General features: G+C 48.7%; 3 protein-coding genes across 3 annotated transcripts; all 3 read left to right on the top strand.

The window, feature by feature from the left end:
• Positions 1-65: 65 nt before the first annotated feature.
• Positions 66-4462, top strand: RhiXN_08313 (uncharacterized protein; the record flags this gene model as incomplete). Its single annotated transcript, XM_043328129.1, has 9 exons — positions 66-513; positions 567-634; positions 690-945; positions 1102-1195; positions 1249-1507; positions 1532-2002; positions 2070-2205; positions 2785-3374; positions 3482-4462. 9 exons carry the CDS (start codon positions 66-68, stop codon positions 4460-4462), a joined length of 3303 nt encoding a protein of 1100 aa, XP_043183514.1.
• Positions 4463-5881: 1419 nt separating this feature from the next.
• Positions 5882-9042, top strand: RhiXN_08312 (protein tyrosine kinase domain-containing protein; the record flags this gene model as incomplete). The annotated part of the gene is made up of 17 exons (XM_043328128.1): positions 5882-6049; positions 6117-6152; positions 6198-6351; positions 6411-6528; positions 6586-6622; positions 6673-6845; positions 6897-7332; positions 7384-7653; positions 7703-7912; positions 7965-8135; positions 8192-8239; positions 8289-8309; positions 8358-8483; positions 8544-8606; positions 8663-8671; positions 8726-8926; positions 8974-9042. 17 exons carry the CDS (start codon positions 5882-5884, stop codon positions 9040-9042), a joined length of 2310 nt encoding a protein of 769 aa, XP_043183513.1.
• A 3450-nt stretch (positions 9043-12492) lies between these two features.
• On the top strand, positions 12493-15366 carry RhiXN_08311 (protein tyrosine kinase domain-containing protein; the record flags this gene model as incomplete). The annotated part of the gene is made up of 15 exons (XM_043328127.1): positions 12493-12643; positions 12703-12820; positions 12878-12914; positions 12965-13137; positions 13189-13624; positions 13682-13951; positions 14001-14210; positions 14263-14433; positions 14490-14537; positions 14587-14607; positions 14656-14781; positions 14842-14904; positions 14961-14969; positions 15030-15230; positions 15283-15366. 15 exons carry the CDS (start codon positions 12493-12495, stop codon positions 15364-15366), a joined length of 2118 nt encoding a protein of 705 aa, XP_043183512.1.
• Between the last annotated feature and the right edge of the window lie 278 nt (positions 15367-15644).

Genomic DNA, 15644 nt, shown 5'->3' with positions numbered 1-15644 from the left:
CCCATGCTTGGACTGGGGCTATATATCACCCTCTGGTCGTTGTACAAGATTGATATCGTTCACTGATGTCTCTACTGCGCCAAGCCCTTAAATCCAGAGCCTCTCGCTCCAACCTTCGAGACGGCCAGGGTTCGCCCTCATCATCATCATCATCGCCACCACCACCACTGCCGGCGGCGGGGGTGGGGGCAAAGAAATCGTATGCAAAATCGATTAAATCTGTAGCAAGTGTAAAGACTCTTGCTGCCTCATTGGCTTCGTTTTACACCAAGACCGTTGGTCCGTCGGGTACGGTCGGAACACCGAAGCGGAGACGGTCTCCTCGCTCCGAGCTAGGCAAACCCGCGTTTGCGTCCAGGAGTCCCGAATTGAAGCTAGTCGATGGCGTAGAGAGCTGCTGTGATGATATGGTCTCTGGTGTGAGCACCGTGCGTACTGAGGACGAACGGGTGAGCCTGCTCGTGCATCATTTTGGAGAGTCGGGAGAAAGAGGGGTTATATTCTACGGAGGCAGTATGTTAGGTTGTTATTTTTGTTTCTCAATTTGAGAGCTAAAGTTGTTGTAGCCTTTGTCAGTGGCGAAGTCCGACTAGTCGCGTCTAAACCTGATCCGATCGAGTCTATTGAAGTATGGGTAAGTGGCTCCCATTCCACTGCTCCCTACTGATTTAATAGATGAAAGACAATAGATACATCTTAAATCCAGCTGCACGTTCTCAGAACATGAACCCAGCGTGCTTGAACTGCGCGCCACATTATACCGTAAATCAGGCGAGCTCTTACCAGGCACATACGTATTCGTGAGCACAACTCTGCCATGGGGCGCCCCGTACAATGAGACCTCTCATGACCGACCCATTTCCCCCTACTTTAGCCCTTTACATTTGATCCATTCCCGGAGAGTGTGGTCGTCAGGCAAGAAGAGAAGAAGACGTGACTGGGAGGGTGAGTGTTCATGCGGAACCAACATGTCCAAGTTGCCGAAATTAATTGTCCGGTGTGTATACGTATAGCCTCTGGCGCGCGTTCCGTTGCCCCGTGAGTCATGCTCGTTTGTCTTCTGATCTAGCCCTGGGGTGTATTCTTATTTTCCGCCTTTAGCATCCTATAATGTCCGTGCACCACATTGGATGGGGCGTATTGAATACGAAATGGGGTTGGTGATCAAACGAAGAGGGATGAAACCCAACGACTAGTATGTTCTTCTCCATTAATTCATTTGTATACCACCCTTATTCCATATGATAGTATCGAGCTTCCACTCGTTTACCGACCGCGACACAGGCTCAAACCCGTTCCCCCAATACCGATACCGTTCCCTCTTATTCCAACTCGGGAGGATTGGCCCTTTGAGAGCGAAACCATCGGCGGATGGTCGTTGACGCCATTCGGAGGCCGAGGCCGGTGGAACGGCTCGGAGAACGCAGAAGTGGAGGGACTGGTACGTCTTGCATTCCAACCCCAACCTCCACCCCAACCGCAACTCAACAAAAAATTCAATGTCCATGTATGTGTGTATGTGCATGTATAGCTCGGGATCCCGTGTCCTATCGCGATTGTGGCTGGTTCGAAACTGCGCATTACTTTGCTGTTGTGGGGAACGGCCTCGGCCCGATTACTCATCCAACCTGATGCAGTACGGATACGATTAATTCGAGCGCATGTGATGGGGTTGGATGCGCTCAGTCCGTCCAGTAGGGCGCATACCAGTCGGATCGTATTTGAAGAGGAGAGATGGGAGGGGGTTGTTTGGGCGGATGGGGAGAGGGAAAGAATGTTGGAGCGGAAAGATAGCGAGAGCGGGAGTGAACACGATAGCGGCGTTGGGCTTGAAGATCAACATCCCCGCGTTGTCGAATACACCTCTGAACAGGAAGTAGATGAAGAAGAGGACCAATTCCCGGGTACAGAAGACGCAGGAAGCCTAGTCAAACTTCACGGCTCGGTCATCATTCCTAGCGATGCCTCGCCCAGTTTTAGGTACAAGAATATGGCGGTGGAGGTGTGTAGATGCGATGACATCAAGTATGACCTGCGATTGACGTTTTTTTCTGTCTCTTTGCGACAAGTACCTGGTCCAGGTGATCATCTCCCACCGGGACTACAACCACATATCGCCGAGTGGACCTGGGATTGTGGGTGAGGCGCCTGTATGGGTCGTCGGTACTCTCCCGGATCGGGACTCGGATGCTTCCGGGAATAGGGGTAAGAAGAGGTTAATCGGGAGGAGCATCGTACCGCTTCCCAAGGATGTGAAGAGAATGCCTTGTGTGCACGGCAGTGTCGTTCAATCAGATAGAACACTGTGAACAGGTTGACCGAATGAATACATGGAAGGGCGGGCTCAAATATGTTGGGAGGACAGATCTTCACAGAGGAGGGAGCGGTTCAAATTTTCAAAGAAGGGCGTATGACGAAGGGGGTGGACGAGGACGAATGTGGGACCTATGACGATGGGAGGGGGCCAGGCTTGACAGCTAGAGTGGACCAGAAGGGTTAATTGGCGCCGCGGGATGGGGCAAGTGAGCCCGATCCAGCGGCGTGGGGATGTAGATTACATATGTTCAAAATCGCTTAATGCACATGGGTGGGGCAGCTATGCACATGGATGAGGAGAGAGCGTTCGGAAGAACCTAGGCTGTGGTGGATAATGAGACAATTATCCTAATTTGGATGCTGAGGTGATCTTCAGGGCAGGCAGTGTGAGATGAATAAAACCAGGCTGGGCGGACGATCTCTTGGCTTGAACGACAATCTCATATTGAACTTTTGAACTCACCTCAGCTGGAGACCATACACCCGATAGCAGCCTTGCAACGGTTGTTGCGCCGCCTGGGATGACAACTACAGACGACTCGTCGGATAACAACTCGCTCTCTTCGCCTATCTTATCCTCGACGCTGTCTGCCGAGTCGGTGACGAGCTCAGAGGAGAGCATTATGGACAATAAATCTGGAAATTCGGAGATGGATAAGGATGCCACTTGTACGCCCCGTCGCGCCCGGCGCTATCCCGCTCACTTGTCACACGGTTCTCCGCCTCGCAAACCCCGTTCGAACCAGTACGAAACGATGGAGGAGTTGCTGGCTGCTGCTGGATACACTGTCACGCGAGTATTTACCCCAGAGACCGAACGAACACAGAAGATGCAGGATCAGGCAAAGGATGAGCACAAGGGAGCAGGAGGAGCAGGCATTGGAACCATGTTTGCCGGGTGGATTGCACACATCTTGCCAGCTGCGTCGACGAGTTCGACACCCGTATCCCCAACAAGTCCGAGCTCGACATTTCGAGTCCAAGAGGACGCCGGTTCGAACCCGTTCTTGTCCGTGCGCGGTCAATCAGATGGCCAATATCCCCAAGCAACTCATAGCGTGAGTCCAACTACTCCTCGATCAAGTTCGATCACATCCCATTGCTGCTCCTCCACTTTTCTATTGTGCCTTCTGCAAAATGCTCAATATTGCCGTTCTCGGACTAGTTACGTACCCATTTGATGAGCCGTGCGTTGAAGAGTCATCCCGATCCCCACCTTCATCCTCAGACCCAAGACTCTCAGCGGACGATTACCACCGCACGTTCGCAGCCTGTCTTACGCCACGTCACGTCTGCTCCGTCGTTGCCACGCGCCGTATCAGGTCGGCGACGCGGATTACCACCATCATGGCGTGACCAGGCTGTTCCCAAACCTGCCGAAGCCACCCAGCCATCTAAGACTGGCTGGAGCGGTGGGTTTGTGCTTAAACAGACTGAAGTCCAGCTCAAGTCTCGGAGCAAGGGCTGGTTCGGAACTGTCACCGCAGACTCGACCGCTCGAGTCCGGAGTGGGAGCCAACCGCCCCGCGCTTCACACACTCTCCGTCCGCCTACGATCCACAGGACCCGATCCGCTCCTCGGCCAAGCAAAATACACGTACCTGCCCCAGCTCCGCCCGTTCGACCCAGCCCCGTTGTACAGCCCAACGTCGTAGTGTGTCGCTCGGTGTCGAGCCTAGGTTCGAGTTCGAGTATTCATACGCGTTCGAGTGGCAAGTCCAAGTCGAAATCAAAGCTCTCGCTGGAATCGGATGACGATGAACCTGTTTCGCCTTGTCCCGTCTTGACCCCCGAATCTGCTCACCCTGACGGTCTCCCCAACACACCTGCTCGCCCGGTTCTTGTCAAACAACGCTCGACCCGATTTCTCCGGCGCTCAAATCAACCTCGGCCTGTCGAAGAAGACGAACCCGAACCCGACCTCGCGTCGATCATCCATGCGTTCAGGCCACCTTCCGCGCCACCTAGTCCGACGCGTAGACAGCGTTCGATACGAAGTTTACGCGCGGTACTCAAGGATCCCAAGTTCCCGGACGTACCCGTCGTGTGCGTCGCGAGTCCAGGGACCGTTAATGCTGGTGGACCGGGGAGGGCTGTGTGGCTTCGAGATCCTGGATGGGACAGTACAGTGACTGTTCGCAAATAGAAGGTTTAACGACTCTAGTAAAGAATGTTGCAATGGAGATGGTATGACGCGCATGACGAAGACAGTAGGGGGAGGACTGTTGTAGCATAGTATAAGTAACTTTTTTTTCGCTTTCCTTTTCGGTCTTTGTTGTTGTTGTGGATTACTTTATGATTCGTTCATAGTCCAGTTTCGGTGTAGATTATGCAGTTTATGAGTTATATGCTGATTTATTTTTAATACTGCGTGATGAGTTGGATTGGAAATTCGTCCGTTGAAAATGTACCATGGGCTCCACATGTATGACATGATTTGAAGCAAAGGCAGGCGTCACTTACCAGTAATATTGAACTACCCTTCTTCAATAAGTGGCGGTATTGCTACTTGACAAAACAGCGGATGCTCGTACTATCAGCAAAGTGGGCACAACACTGCATAACGCCGAGAAGATCAGAGCAATACTGTCTCATACCCTGAGGGCTGTATATCGAACTTTCCCAAGAGATCGAGTTATAGGACTTGTCCATATATATTATCCATGTCCCTCAAACTCGTGGACCCCCTCACGACCTGCCGGTTCACGTGCGCCCAACGGCTATATGCACTACTCCATTTCTAGCGGGCTGTCGCATGACCAAAATTCGAAAAGAATATGCAGGATTTCCGAATGATACAGTCGGAGGTGATGTTTTCCATATACATATGTGGGTACAAGAATGGCGTTTTGTTCTGGATTCGTCCGAATTAGCATTGTTCGAGACTACCCAGTGCTGGGATTATTGGCATTCCTAGTACGAGATACAGAGAACATATTTAACTCTTTATATGATTTATTAACTACTGCTATGTTGAGATGGTACTTGGGAGAGCAGAGCCCGAAAGCCTCCTTATCACGGAAGGAGTGAATCGAATGTAATCCGCCTGGTGAACGTAAAACAAGAGTCCCCGAACGGCCAGAATGTCTCCCGAGAGATGCAGAGAACGAAAAAAAAAACCTGTGACAATTCCTCTCCCACTATTAGTCACTTAAACTCACGGCGCGTTTCACTGTAGCCGAGGTCGCGGGAATTGTAAGGGTGATGCAAGTATAACGTAGAACTGGGGTTGGTGATATGAATAAACAACAAGATAGAATTCTTGGGAAGATGGATCCAATTTACCGCTGAAAAGGAGTGTTCGATTTAGCCTAGGGATGTTCGGGTAAGGGTTGCAAGATAAATTACTTGTATATATTGCTATCGTGTTTTTGGATGATAATCTAGTCAGATTAGGATTACCACTGCCCAGTAACACATGAGTTATGCATACAGGTTATTCGTGTCCGATATACGTATAGAGTACAAGTGACATTTAGGCCCATATTTAATATAGAAGCTGCTTCATTTCTAAGTTACTGACCCTTGAGTTTATTAGTGTTACAAGTGCCGGAAGCGATTCGAAATGCGAGTCCGGTCCTCGGTGTCTCGGCGTGTGGCTGATGACCGAGATCTCCGCCAAGTTGACAAGACTTCAGTGGCTATGCTGCCCTATTCTGTTCTGTACTTCTATCAAGCTACAGTACAGCACCTGCAGTTCGCCGACATCTTCAACGTTTCTATTATTTTCCAGGTCAGTATCTCGTCCTAGATACAGCTTGCTCGTATCTTTCCATACCAAGCTATCATGGGAGATTTAGTGCCACTTTACTCGAAATATGCTCCTGGAAGGGTCCGTATGTATTTGTGTTTTGTTCAAGAGTGCTAACATATACTCGTAGATGGAGCACAAGGTCAAGAATGCTTTTGGACTATTGCGTGGGATGAACAATTTCATTGCAAACGGCCACCAGAAGTCTCAGGATCAACACAAGCTACTGGAGGGTCAAGACATACGTGGCGACTGGACGTCATGGGAGATGTCTCGCCTAGCTGGTCCGTTTTGTAAACTTTGCTTTGTTTTTTTAGATGATCTAAATATGCGGAATACGCAGAATACGCTATCCACACTAATATAGAAGACTGGGCGGTTGTGGTCGAGTTATGCAATAAGCTTGGCATAGATCCTCAAGAGACAGAGGAGTCGTTTAAAGTTCTTATTAACGATATCCGGTTGGTGCTGGTCCATCCAGCTTATGTTGGATGATGTATAACAAAAACCCTACTTAGCTCTACTCTTCCGAGCGTACAGTTATCCGCTGCTAAGGTGCTTACTGTCCTCACTGTTTACCAACTATGAGTTAATTGGGTAAGTAGCTATGGATGATAATGATATATAGGTGTCGCCCCTACTTTGCTAGCCACGTACCAGAACAAGAACTTTTAGGAGTCATTGAAGAGGTTGCTTTGAGCTCGCGTACATCGCCAGTTGTTCGAGATCGACTGGTCGAAGTGATGGGGGCTTCAGTATTCCTGCTGAAGGATGCAGAGTGAGTGTACTATAGTGCGCAGCTTCACAGTAACACATAGTTTGCCATCAGAACTCTCGGGTCTTACCAGTCAACCTGGATGAAACTTAGGCAACGGCTGAGGCTGACACATCCCCCCGAAGGCCTAGCCATCACCGCCGAAGACCACATCATTTCCACCAACTCTCCCATCACTCCCTCCGTCTCATCAAACCCGCCGTCAAACGAGTCTTCCGGCTACAATGTCATTGAGGAACTGGGTACTATCGGCCCCGAACAGGGCGCCTCACAGGTAGCAGAAGATAGAGCAGTAGACCAAGAAAATGAACCATGTTTAACAAGGTCGCCTGCTACGGAGACCGAACCCGGTCCCGCAGCCTCCAATCCGATGGGTGATGCGAGGTGGCTCTTTGAGGAATGCGAGAGCGCCCGTGGTAACTGTCGAATCTTGGCCGAGTCACTTCTATATACGACTTTGGACAGTGTCCTGAAGGATCCATTGATAAAGGTATGCCATCGGAGTTCCCCAGTTCCCAGACTAACAATTGTTATGGCACAGGAATTTCGAGAAAGCACTATGACTTCAAAGGAAATCATCGACGCTCATATCGAAACCGCCACTATCAGCGCAGACAGCGCTCGTGCGAGGCGGTGGTCGAATGACTCGAGTAACTCAGCCACCAGGTCAACCGAGGAGCAGCTGCTACAAGCCCTTGTTACCACCCAAGCGGAGATCAAGTATACGTTGCAGAGCTATGACGAACTTGCGGAGCTGGCGAACTCGAGCAGCCCTGTGGATGCAGAAGATCCTCCAATTAGCAGGCAAATGGTAGCTATGATAGCTCTAAAGCGGTCATGTTATTGATTAGCTAATGCAGTCCGGAGCCGATGTTGTGTCCCGGCTAATTGATCATGGTTGTAAAGACCTATCAGACAGTGTCGACCATTCCAGCTTTGGAGAATACCCATTCTCTACCGGGGGATTCAGTGATGTGTATGACGGGCGGATGTTGGACGGCACGAAGGTGGCGCTAAAGCTGTTGCGAGTATCAGCGCACAGTCTTGGTCAAGACTCAAAGCACCTCAAGGTAGACTGCGATTGTATTTTGCTCGGTGATCGTATCTGATCGTGGGTCTTAGCACGCCGCGAGGGAGCTCCATACGTGGAGTAAATGCGACCACCCGAACGTGGCTCCACTTCTTGGCCTGCTGGTCTTCCGAGGTCGCATAGGAATGATATCCCCTTGGATGGGTAAAGGCAGTCTATCTAACTTCTTGGCAAAAACACCGGGGGTTGACCGACAAAGTCTGGTGAGATCCTGTCGTCCTCAGCTTGCACGCATATACTTACACGACCCGCCGTCTAGTGTGTACAGATCTGCGAGGGGCTATCTTACCTGCATGAGATCGGTATCGTGAGTATACAACACCGGTAAAACACTGACATACTGATCAGGGGTCTAGGTTCATGGTGATATGAAGGGGGTAAGTGTGATGACGCATGTCGGCTGTCATGGCTAACATACGACTCAGCCCAACGTGCTTATCGCGGACGACGGTACTGCAGTGTTGAGCGACTTTGGAAACGCGTTTCTGAAGGATCGAACAATGAAGTTCACGCCGACTACGAGTGCGAGTGGGATGTCGATCCGTTGGTCGGTAAGTTCGCTCGTTACCAATATCGTTGTACCACCTAACTTGATGCTTGTATGCGTGTAGGCACCTGAGATCATCAACGGAGAAAGGCCATCAAAGGCATCGGATGTATACGCACTAGGAACGGTAAGCACTTGAGGTTGAAGGTATGACAGCAATGAGCTGCAACGATGATATTACAGACTATCTACGTAAGCTTAGCCATATCATTCACTGCGATCTACTGCTGACGGTTATAAACCCAGGAAGTTATATCTAGGAGGCTCCCATACGAGAGACAATCAGAGGTTGCTATAGTATTTTTGGTAACCGTACGGAAAGAACTGCCAGAACGGCCTGAGTACTTACCCATGGACCATGATGATGCGGAAAAGCTATGGAAGCTGTTGTTACGTTGCTGGTCTGAGCCCGAAGTGCGCCCTACTTCAGCGGAAGTTGCAAGTGAGGTAAGATTCTTCAATATATGCGCCGGTCACCCTTGCTTACACTCAAGACAGATGAAGACTATTGCATTGGAAAACCTTCCAACACCGCCCCCACGCCCAATAACCCCGAGTCTTGAACTCATGCGCCGGGGTTGATTTATGAGATGTGTAATGATATATGCAGAAACATATGCATCATTTTGATACCAACCTATTACGTTTGTGTATATCCATCTCCTTATTTGTGTGCAATGGTTATAAGTATGGTGCTTAATCTATGCCCTGGTCTAATCTCATGTATGCTAACGGATCGGCATATAAGTTTTTATGTGTATGTCCACAAGCATACGCCCGTGGTACATGCACAAATTCGGTTCTCGACGCGGTACGAGTGGAGGAGCCCGGGGCCGCCAAGGGCTGCCTATGGGTGTCGGCCGAGCTACCCAATACTGCAACCGCCCGGATTGAAGGCTTGGAGCGGCAGAGAAGCGTGAACGTCGTCTTTGTATCGTCACTAGGAGTGGTGGGTGGGTATTAGAAATGCAAAGCTATAGAGTGTCTCGCACTTGGCGGGCTGTTCGAGGTGGTAAGATGGAGTCACGCGCAGGGGGTTTCACGTGATCCTTGTTCGCATGTAGCTCCTGTTAGTCTCTAATAGAAGTTTAGTCAAAAAAAAAAGGGGGGGGGGTTCACGTGACCAAGCCTCTGTGCCTCAGCCAAGTATCTCATGCGAATCCTCCGCGCGCCAGAGTCCACGGTCCACCTGTCACCATGCAATGCTTGTGCATATCCTTTGGGAGGGCATCAAAAGTTTACACTTGAATAAGTTGATGTTTATGCCTGATTGTCACTAATTACACCCATTGGGTTTTTGTTGAGATAATAATCGGGCATCCTGTCTTGAATAAGGGGAAAACGTGCTCAAGATAGTGTGTAGCTTTAAACCAGAAGCTTCCCATTAGGACCCTGACATTGGGGCTTAGTGATTTCCTAGTGAAATCATTCGTCCCCCCGTATCTACTTTTGGGTTTCTAACGTTGAAATTTTGCATCGCTGACTGTGCCATTCATGATAGTAGCATCAAAACAATATCCTTTACCATCTACAGGACTCGAAGACACTGCGTGGAGCCACAGATTTTGATGGTGTGAAAACGAACAGAAAACATCTTGTTTGCCGGTCGTTTTCTGGTTGTTTCCTCGAATTTGCAAAATATAGAAAATGACGGCGAAACGGTTCCTATTCCGAGTGTTTTCGATTCGTGAAATAACCGTGCACGTGAGGTTGAGCGCTTACTCTCTTATATTGATTGTATATTTGCCATATTGGGATTCTGCCGGCCGGATGGTGTCTCATGTACAATAGGTGAATAGAGCATTGTAAATACATTTTTGTTGAATTACCCCTATAGCTAAGTGCAACACCCTTTGTTTGCTTCCACACAATCCTCAAATTGTACATATACAATAGTCTCTACTATAACAGGATCAGCATATATTTAGGTGTTTAAACATTATTGTGCGTACCTTAGACTTGTTTTATCCACTTTTGATGTTTGTTGATACTAGATCAAACTCCTATGTCAGTTCATTGTGCGGAAAACTATCAAGACGCCCTCCAAGTAACATACCTAGTACATGCCTGAATTACCAATGCCGGCACCGGCGCCTGCGGCGCTCCCCAGTACAAAGAGCAAAGGACTGGGGAGCATTGGTGTCATAAACAGAGGAAAATAGAACTAGCCGGAATTGAACCAGCTTGACCACTAAGCCATAGAGCCCTATTATTCCTCTGCTGACAACCCATGATTACACCTGCTACCCCCCAAATTTGGGCTTGGGCCAGCATGCAACCACTTGTACTGGTCATGTGACCGTGTCCAGGACACTGCCCCCCTTTTTTGGGTGGGCAGCGCCCCTGTGAAAAGTTTTTCCATGGTGGGAATAGAACTGGTGTCCTTCCAAGTTCTACCAAGTGTCATAAACAGAGGAAAATAGAACTAGCCGGAATTGAACCAGCTTGACCACTAAGCCATAGAGCCCTATTATTCCTCTGCTGACAACCCATGATTACACCTGCTACCCCCCAAATTTGGGCTTGGGCCAGCATGCAACCACTTGTACTGGTCATGTGACCGTGTCCAGGACAATCGGCCCCCCTGCCGCTGGGGCACCCTCTAAGGACCTAACCCTGCATGTTTGTCAACGCAATGCAATTGTAACCAAGGAGTTTTCATTGGTCAACTCACGTTTGAAGACCGCTGAACGTGAGATTGAGACCCAGCGACTCACAATTATCAAACTTCAAAGCCAAGATGAAGAGTCAAAGAAAGAACGCAAGGAATTTGCTCTTTGATTAAACGCCACTCAAGCTCAGACCAACCATCTTCAGAGCCTACTCTCTACGTATCTGAAGTTGCAGGGGGTTCCAACCAGCAATCTAGGAGGTGCATCCACAGTGTTGAAGCTCATCGTCGGCAATGTCAAAGCATTGAGCGTAGAGGACTCCCGTAAATTAACGGTAAATCATTTAGTTTGCAAGAACATTTGGAAGCTTACCTTTCAATAGGAAATCATGAATGAATCTCTTGCAACCTTGAATAGGGTGAAGAAATTCAGTCCAAAGGACCACAGTCAATATCCTCAAGTGTCAAAGTCTCATATGGAATGGCAGGCTTGCCTTTCTGAATCCCCTTGTCCCAGATGTTCAAGGGTGGGGCTGCATTGACATTGGCCTGAAACTCAGCTTGATAAGCGATACAAGCTTGTAAGGCCTTCTCAATAGTTTGGTGTTGATGCCAGGCCGAGTATTTGAGTAAACTGCAGCCCTTAGGCTTCTTCCTACAAGGCGTACACCTGCACTCCCGGTAAATTTTGTTATTTGCGGGCTAGATTTAGCCTCGTTATGTATTCAGATCTTTAACAAGAACAAGCACATGCATACCATCTGCACTTAGTGCCGTTAGATTATTGAAGCCGTGTCTTGTGTGATAGAAAACTATCAAACTATTGTGGTGCGTCGACTTAGGGCATTTTCTCGTGGCTTAATCACTGATCATCTCATCATATAATCATTTTGTTGTCGTTTCACACTTGTTCTCTGATGTTTCGCCAAGTGTAAAATGTATGCGAAATGATTAGTCATACAAAACAACCGGAAAACGACGGTATCGTCCGAAAACAGATTGTTTTGCCGTTGTTTCCACACCATCAAAATCTGCGTCTCCACGCAGTGAGAGATCATGTGGCGGGTGAGTACCCGAAGCCGATCCCAAACACGACCAAGTTATCGAAGCATTCTTACCAATTGAAAGTAAAGAGACCGGACCGAATTCCTTTTCGGGAACGCTTGGGAACTACGTAAGGTCTGATGTCGGTTCATAACCACACTACGTATGGGGTATCGAAGGTGGCCTACAGTTTGTAGGCATCCTCAACATCTCTATTATCCTCCAGGTTAGTACCTTGTAGTAGATGTATTTCCCTTCCAAGCCACCATGGGAGAGCCAGCACCACTTGACTCGAAATGTGCTGCCATACGTATTTATATGCCAATCTTTGTTCAAGAGGGCTCACACATACCCGCAGATGGAGTACAGATTCAGGAATGCGCTCGATCTGCTCCGCGGCATGAACAACTTTGTTCAAAACAACATCGAGAAGTCTCAAGATCAACTTGGGCTACTGGGTCGGGATGTACGTGGTGATCGGACTTCATGGAAAATGTCCCGCCTAGCTGGTTCGTTTTGTCAAGTTTATTTTACTTTTAAGGAGACTCACATTATTTATGCTACGTAGAATATGCTATTCATAGTCACATGGAAGACCGAGAGGCCGTGGCCGAGTTATGCAACAAACTTGGCATAGATCCTCAAGAGACAGAGGAGTCGTTTAAAGTTCTTGTCAACAATATTCGGTTAGTGTTGGTCTGTCCGCTTTATATTGGGTGACACATATTAAAAATCCCTCTTAGCTCTGCTCTTCCAAGCGTGCAGGTCTCCGCCGCCAAGGTATTTACTTTGCTAGTTGTTTGTCTACTACATGCTAATTAATTAAGTAGCTATGGGTGATAATGATATACAGGTGTCGCCCTTACTTTGCTAGTCATACGCACGAGCAAACACTCTTAGAGACTGTTGAAGAGGTTGCTCTGGGCCCACGCACATCGCTAGTTGTTCGAGATCGGCTGGTCGAAGCGGTTGGGGCTTCGGTATTCTTATTAAAGGATGCAGAGTGAGTGCGCTACAGCCTATGGCTTCATGATATCTTATGGATTGCTTTCAGAACTCTCGGGCCTTACCGGTCAACTTGGACAAAACTCAGGCAAAGTCTTGAATTGACATATCCTGATGAAGGCATAGTCATTATCGATGAAGACCAAATAATTTCTGCCAAGTCCTTCATAGCCCCCTCCGCCCCGTCACGATCCCCGTCAAGTGGACCTTCCAGTCACAATAGCATCGATGATTCAAGCAGCGCTGGTTCCAAACAGGACACTGGACAGGTAGCAACAGATGGATCGACAGACCAAGAAAATGAACAATGTTTAACAAGGTCTCCTGCTATGGGAAACGAACCCGGCCCTAGAACATCCGGCCCGGTGGGTGATGTGAAGTGGCTCTTTGAGGAATGCGAGAGCGCTCGTGGCAACTGCCGGATCCTGTCCGAGTCACTTCTACACACTACTTTGGACAGTATCCTGAAGGATCCATTGATAAAGGTCTGTCACCGGAATTGCGCAATCCTCAGACTGAGTTTAACAATTATGATGACGTAGGAGTTTCGAGAAAGCACTATGACGTCAAAAGAAATCATTGACGCTCATATCGAAACGGCCACCGTCAGCGCAGGCAGCGCTCGTGCGAAGCGATCGTCGAATGACTCGAGTAACTCAGCCACCAGGTCAGCCGAGGAGCAGCTGCTACAAGCCCTTGTCACCACCCAAGCGGAGATAAAGTATACATTGCAGAGCTATGACGAACTTGCAGAGCTGGCGAACTCGAGCAGCCCAGTAAACACAGAAGATCCTCCTATCAGCAGGCAAATGGTAGTTGTGTTAATTTTAGGGTTGGAATGCTACTGATCAGGCCACTCAGTCTGGAGCCGATGTCCTGCTTCGGCTGATCGATCATGGTTGTAAAGACCTATCAGATAGTGCCGATATTTCCAGCTTTGGAGAATACCCCATCTCCACTGGGGGATTCAGCGATGTGTACTGCGGGCGGATGTTGGACGGCACGAAAGTAGCCATGAAGTTGTTACGAGTATCAGTACACAGTCTTGGTCAAAACCCAAAGCACCTCAAGGTAGGATCGGATTGTGTTTTGCTCAATGATTGTATCTGATCACTGGTATTAGCACGCCGCGAGGGAGCTCCATACATGGAGTAAATGCGATCACCCGAACGTGGCTCCACTTCTTGGCCTGCTGGTCTTCCGAGGTCGCATAGGAATGATATCCCCTTGGATGGGTAAAGGCAGTCTATCTAACTTCCTGGCGAAAACACCGGAGGTTGACCGACAAAGTCTGGTAAGATCCTGTCGTCCCCAGCTTGCACGCATATACTTACACGACCCGCCGTCTAGTGTGTACAGATCTGCGAGGGGCTATCTTACCTGCATGAGATCGGTATCGTGAGTATACGACACATGTAAAACATGGACGTACTGACTAGGGGTCTAGGTTCATGGTGATATGAAGGGGGTAAGTGTGGCGACATATGTCCACTGCCATGGCTAACATACGACTCAGCCCAACGTGCTTATCGCGGACGACGGTACTGCAGTGTTGAGCGACTTTGGAAACGCGTTTCTGAAGGATCAGACGATGAAGTTCACGCCGACTACGAGTGCGAGCGGAATGTCAATTCGTTGGTCGGTAAGCCCGCTCATCGCGAATACCTTTGTAGCATTTAGCTTGGGGCTTACATTAATATAGGCACCTGAGATCATCAATGGAGAAAGGCCATCTAAGGCATCGGATGTATATGCACTAGGAACGGTAAGTAATTGAGGTTGATGATATGACACGAATGAACTGAAACGACGGGATCATAGACTATCTACGTAAGCCTTAAGTTGGTCATACCATTCACTGTGATCACCTGCTGACGGATATAAACTCAGGAGGTTATATCTGGGAGGCTCCCATACGAGAGGCAATCAGATATTGCCATCATGTTCGTAGTGACCGTACGGAAAGCACTCCCAGAAAGACCCGAGTGCTTGCTCATGGGCCATAATGAGGCAGAAAAGCTATGGAAGCTGTTGTTACGTTGCTGGTCTGAGCAGGAAGCACGTCCTACTGCAGCGGAAGTTGCAAGAGAGGTAAGATACTTCGATACACGCACGAGTTGAGCGTTGCTTACCTCGAAGACAGATGAAGACAATTGCCCTGGATAACCTACCAACGCCACCGCCACGCCCAATATCCCCGAGCTACGAGTTTCCGCGCCGGGATTGATTCGCAAGACACGTAGGGACATATATCGCTTCGTTATCAAGAAACGAATCTTGTGTATTTACATTCTTGATATATCCCATGATTCGTATTTACCCTCTAGATGATTACAAAGACGATTTCTCAAGTATTAATACGAGGGGCTACTGTTGTGTTTGCTCCGCTCGCTTTCAAAATTGTGTACTGTACTTTCATAGAGCAATTTTTTGAATAGGATGGGTTAAACGAATGATAATCGTCGATTTCAATCCAAATAACTGAGCGTATACATATAGTTTTGA

Source organism: Rhizoctonia solani, chromosome 10 (genome assembly GCF_016906535.1).
Source record: "Rhizoctonia solani chromosome 10, complete sequence".
Taxonomy (NCBI): Eukaryota; Fungi; Basidiomycota; class Agaricomycetes; order Cantharellales; family Ceratobasidiaceae; genus Rhizoctonia; species Rhizoctonia solani.
The sequence above is the reverse complement of the archived record's forward strand: the minus strand, read 5'-3'. Positions and strand labels throughout refer to the sequence as shown.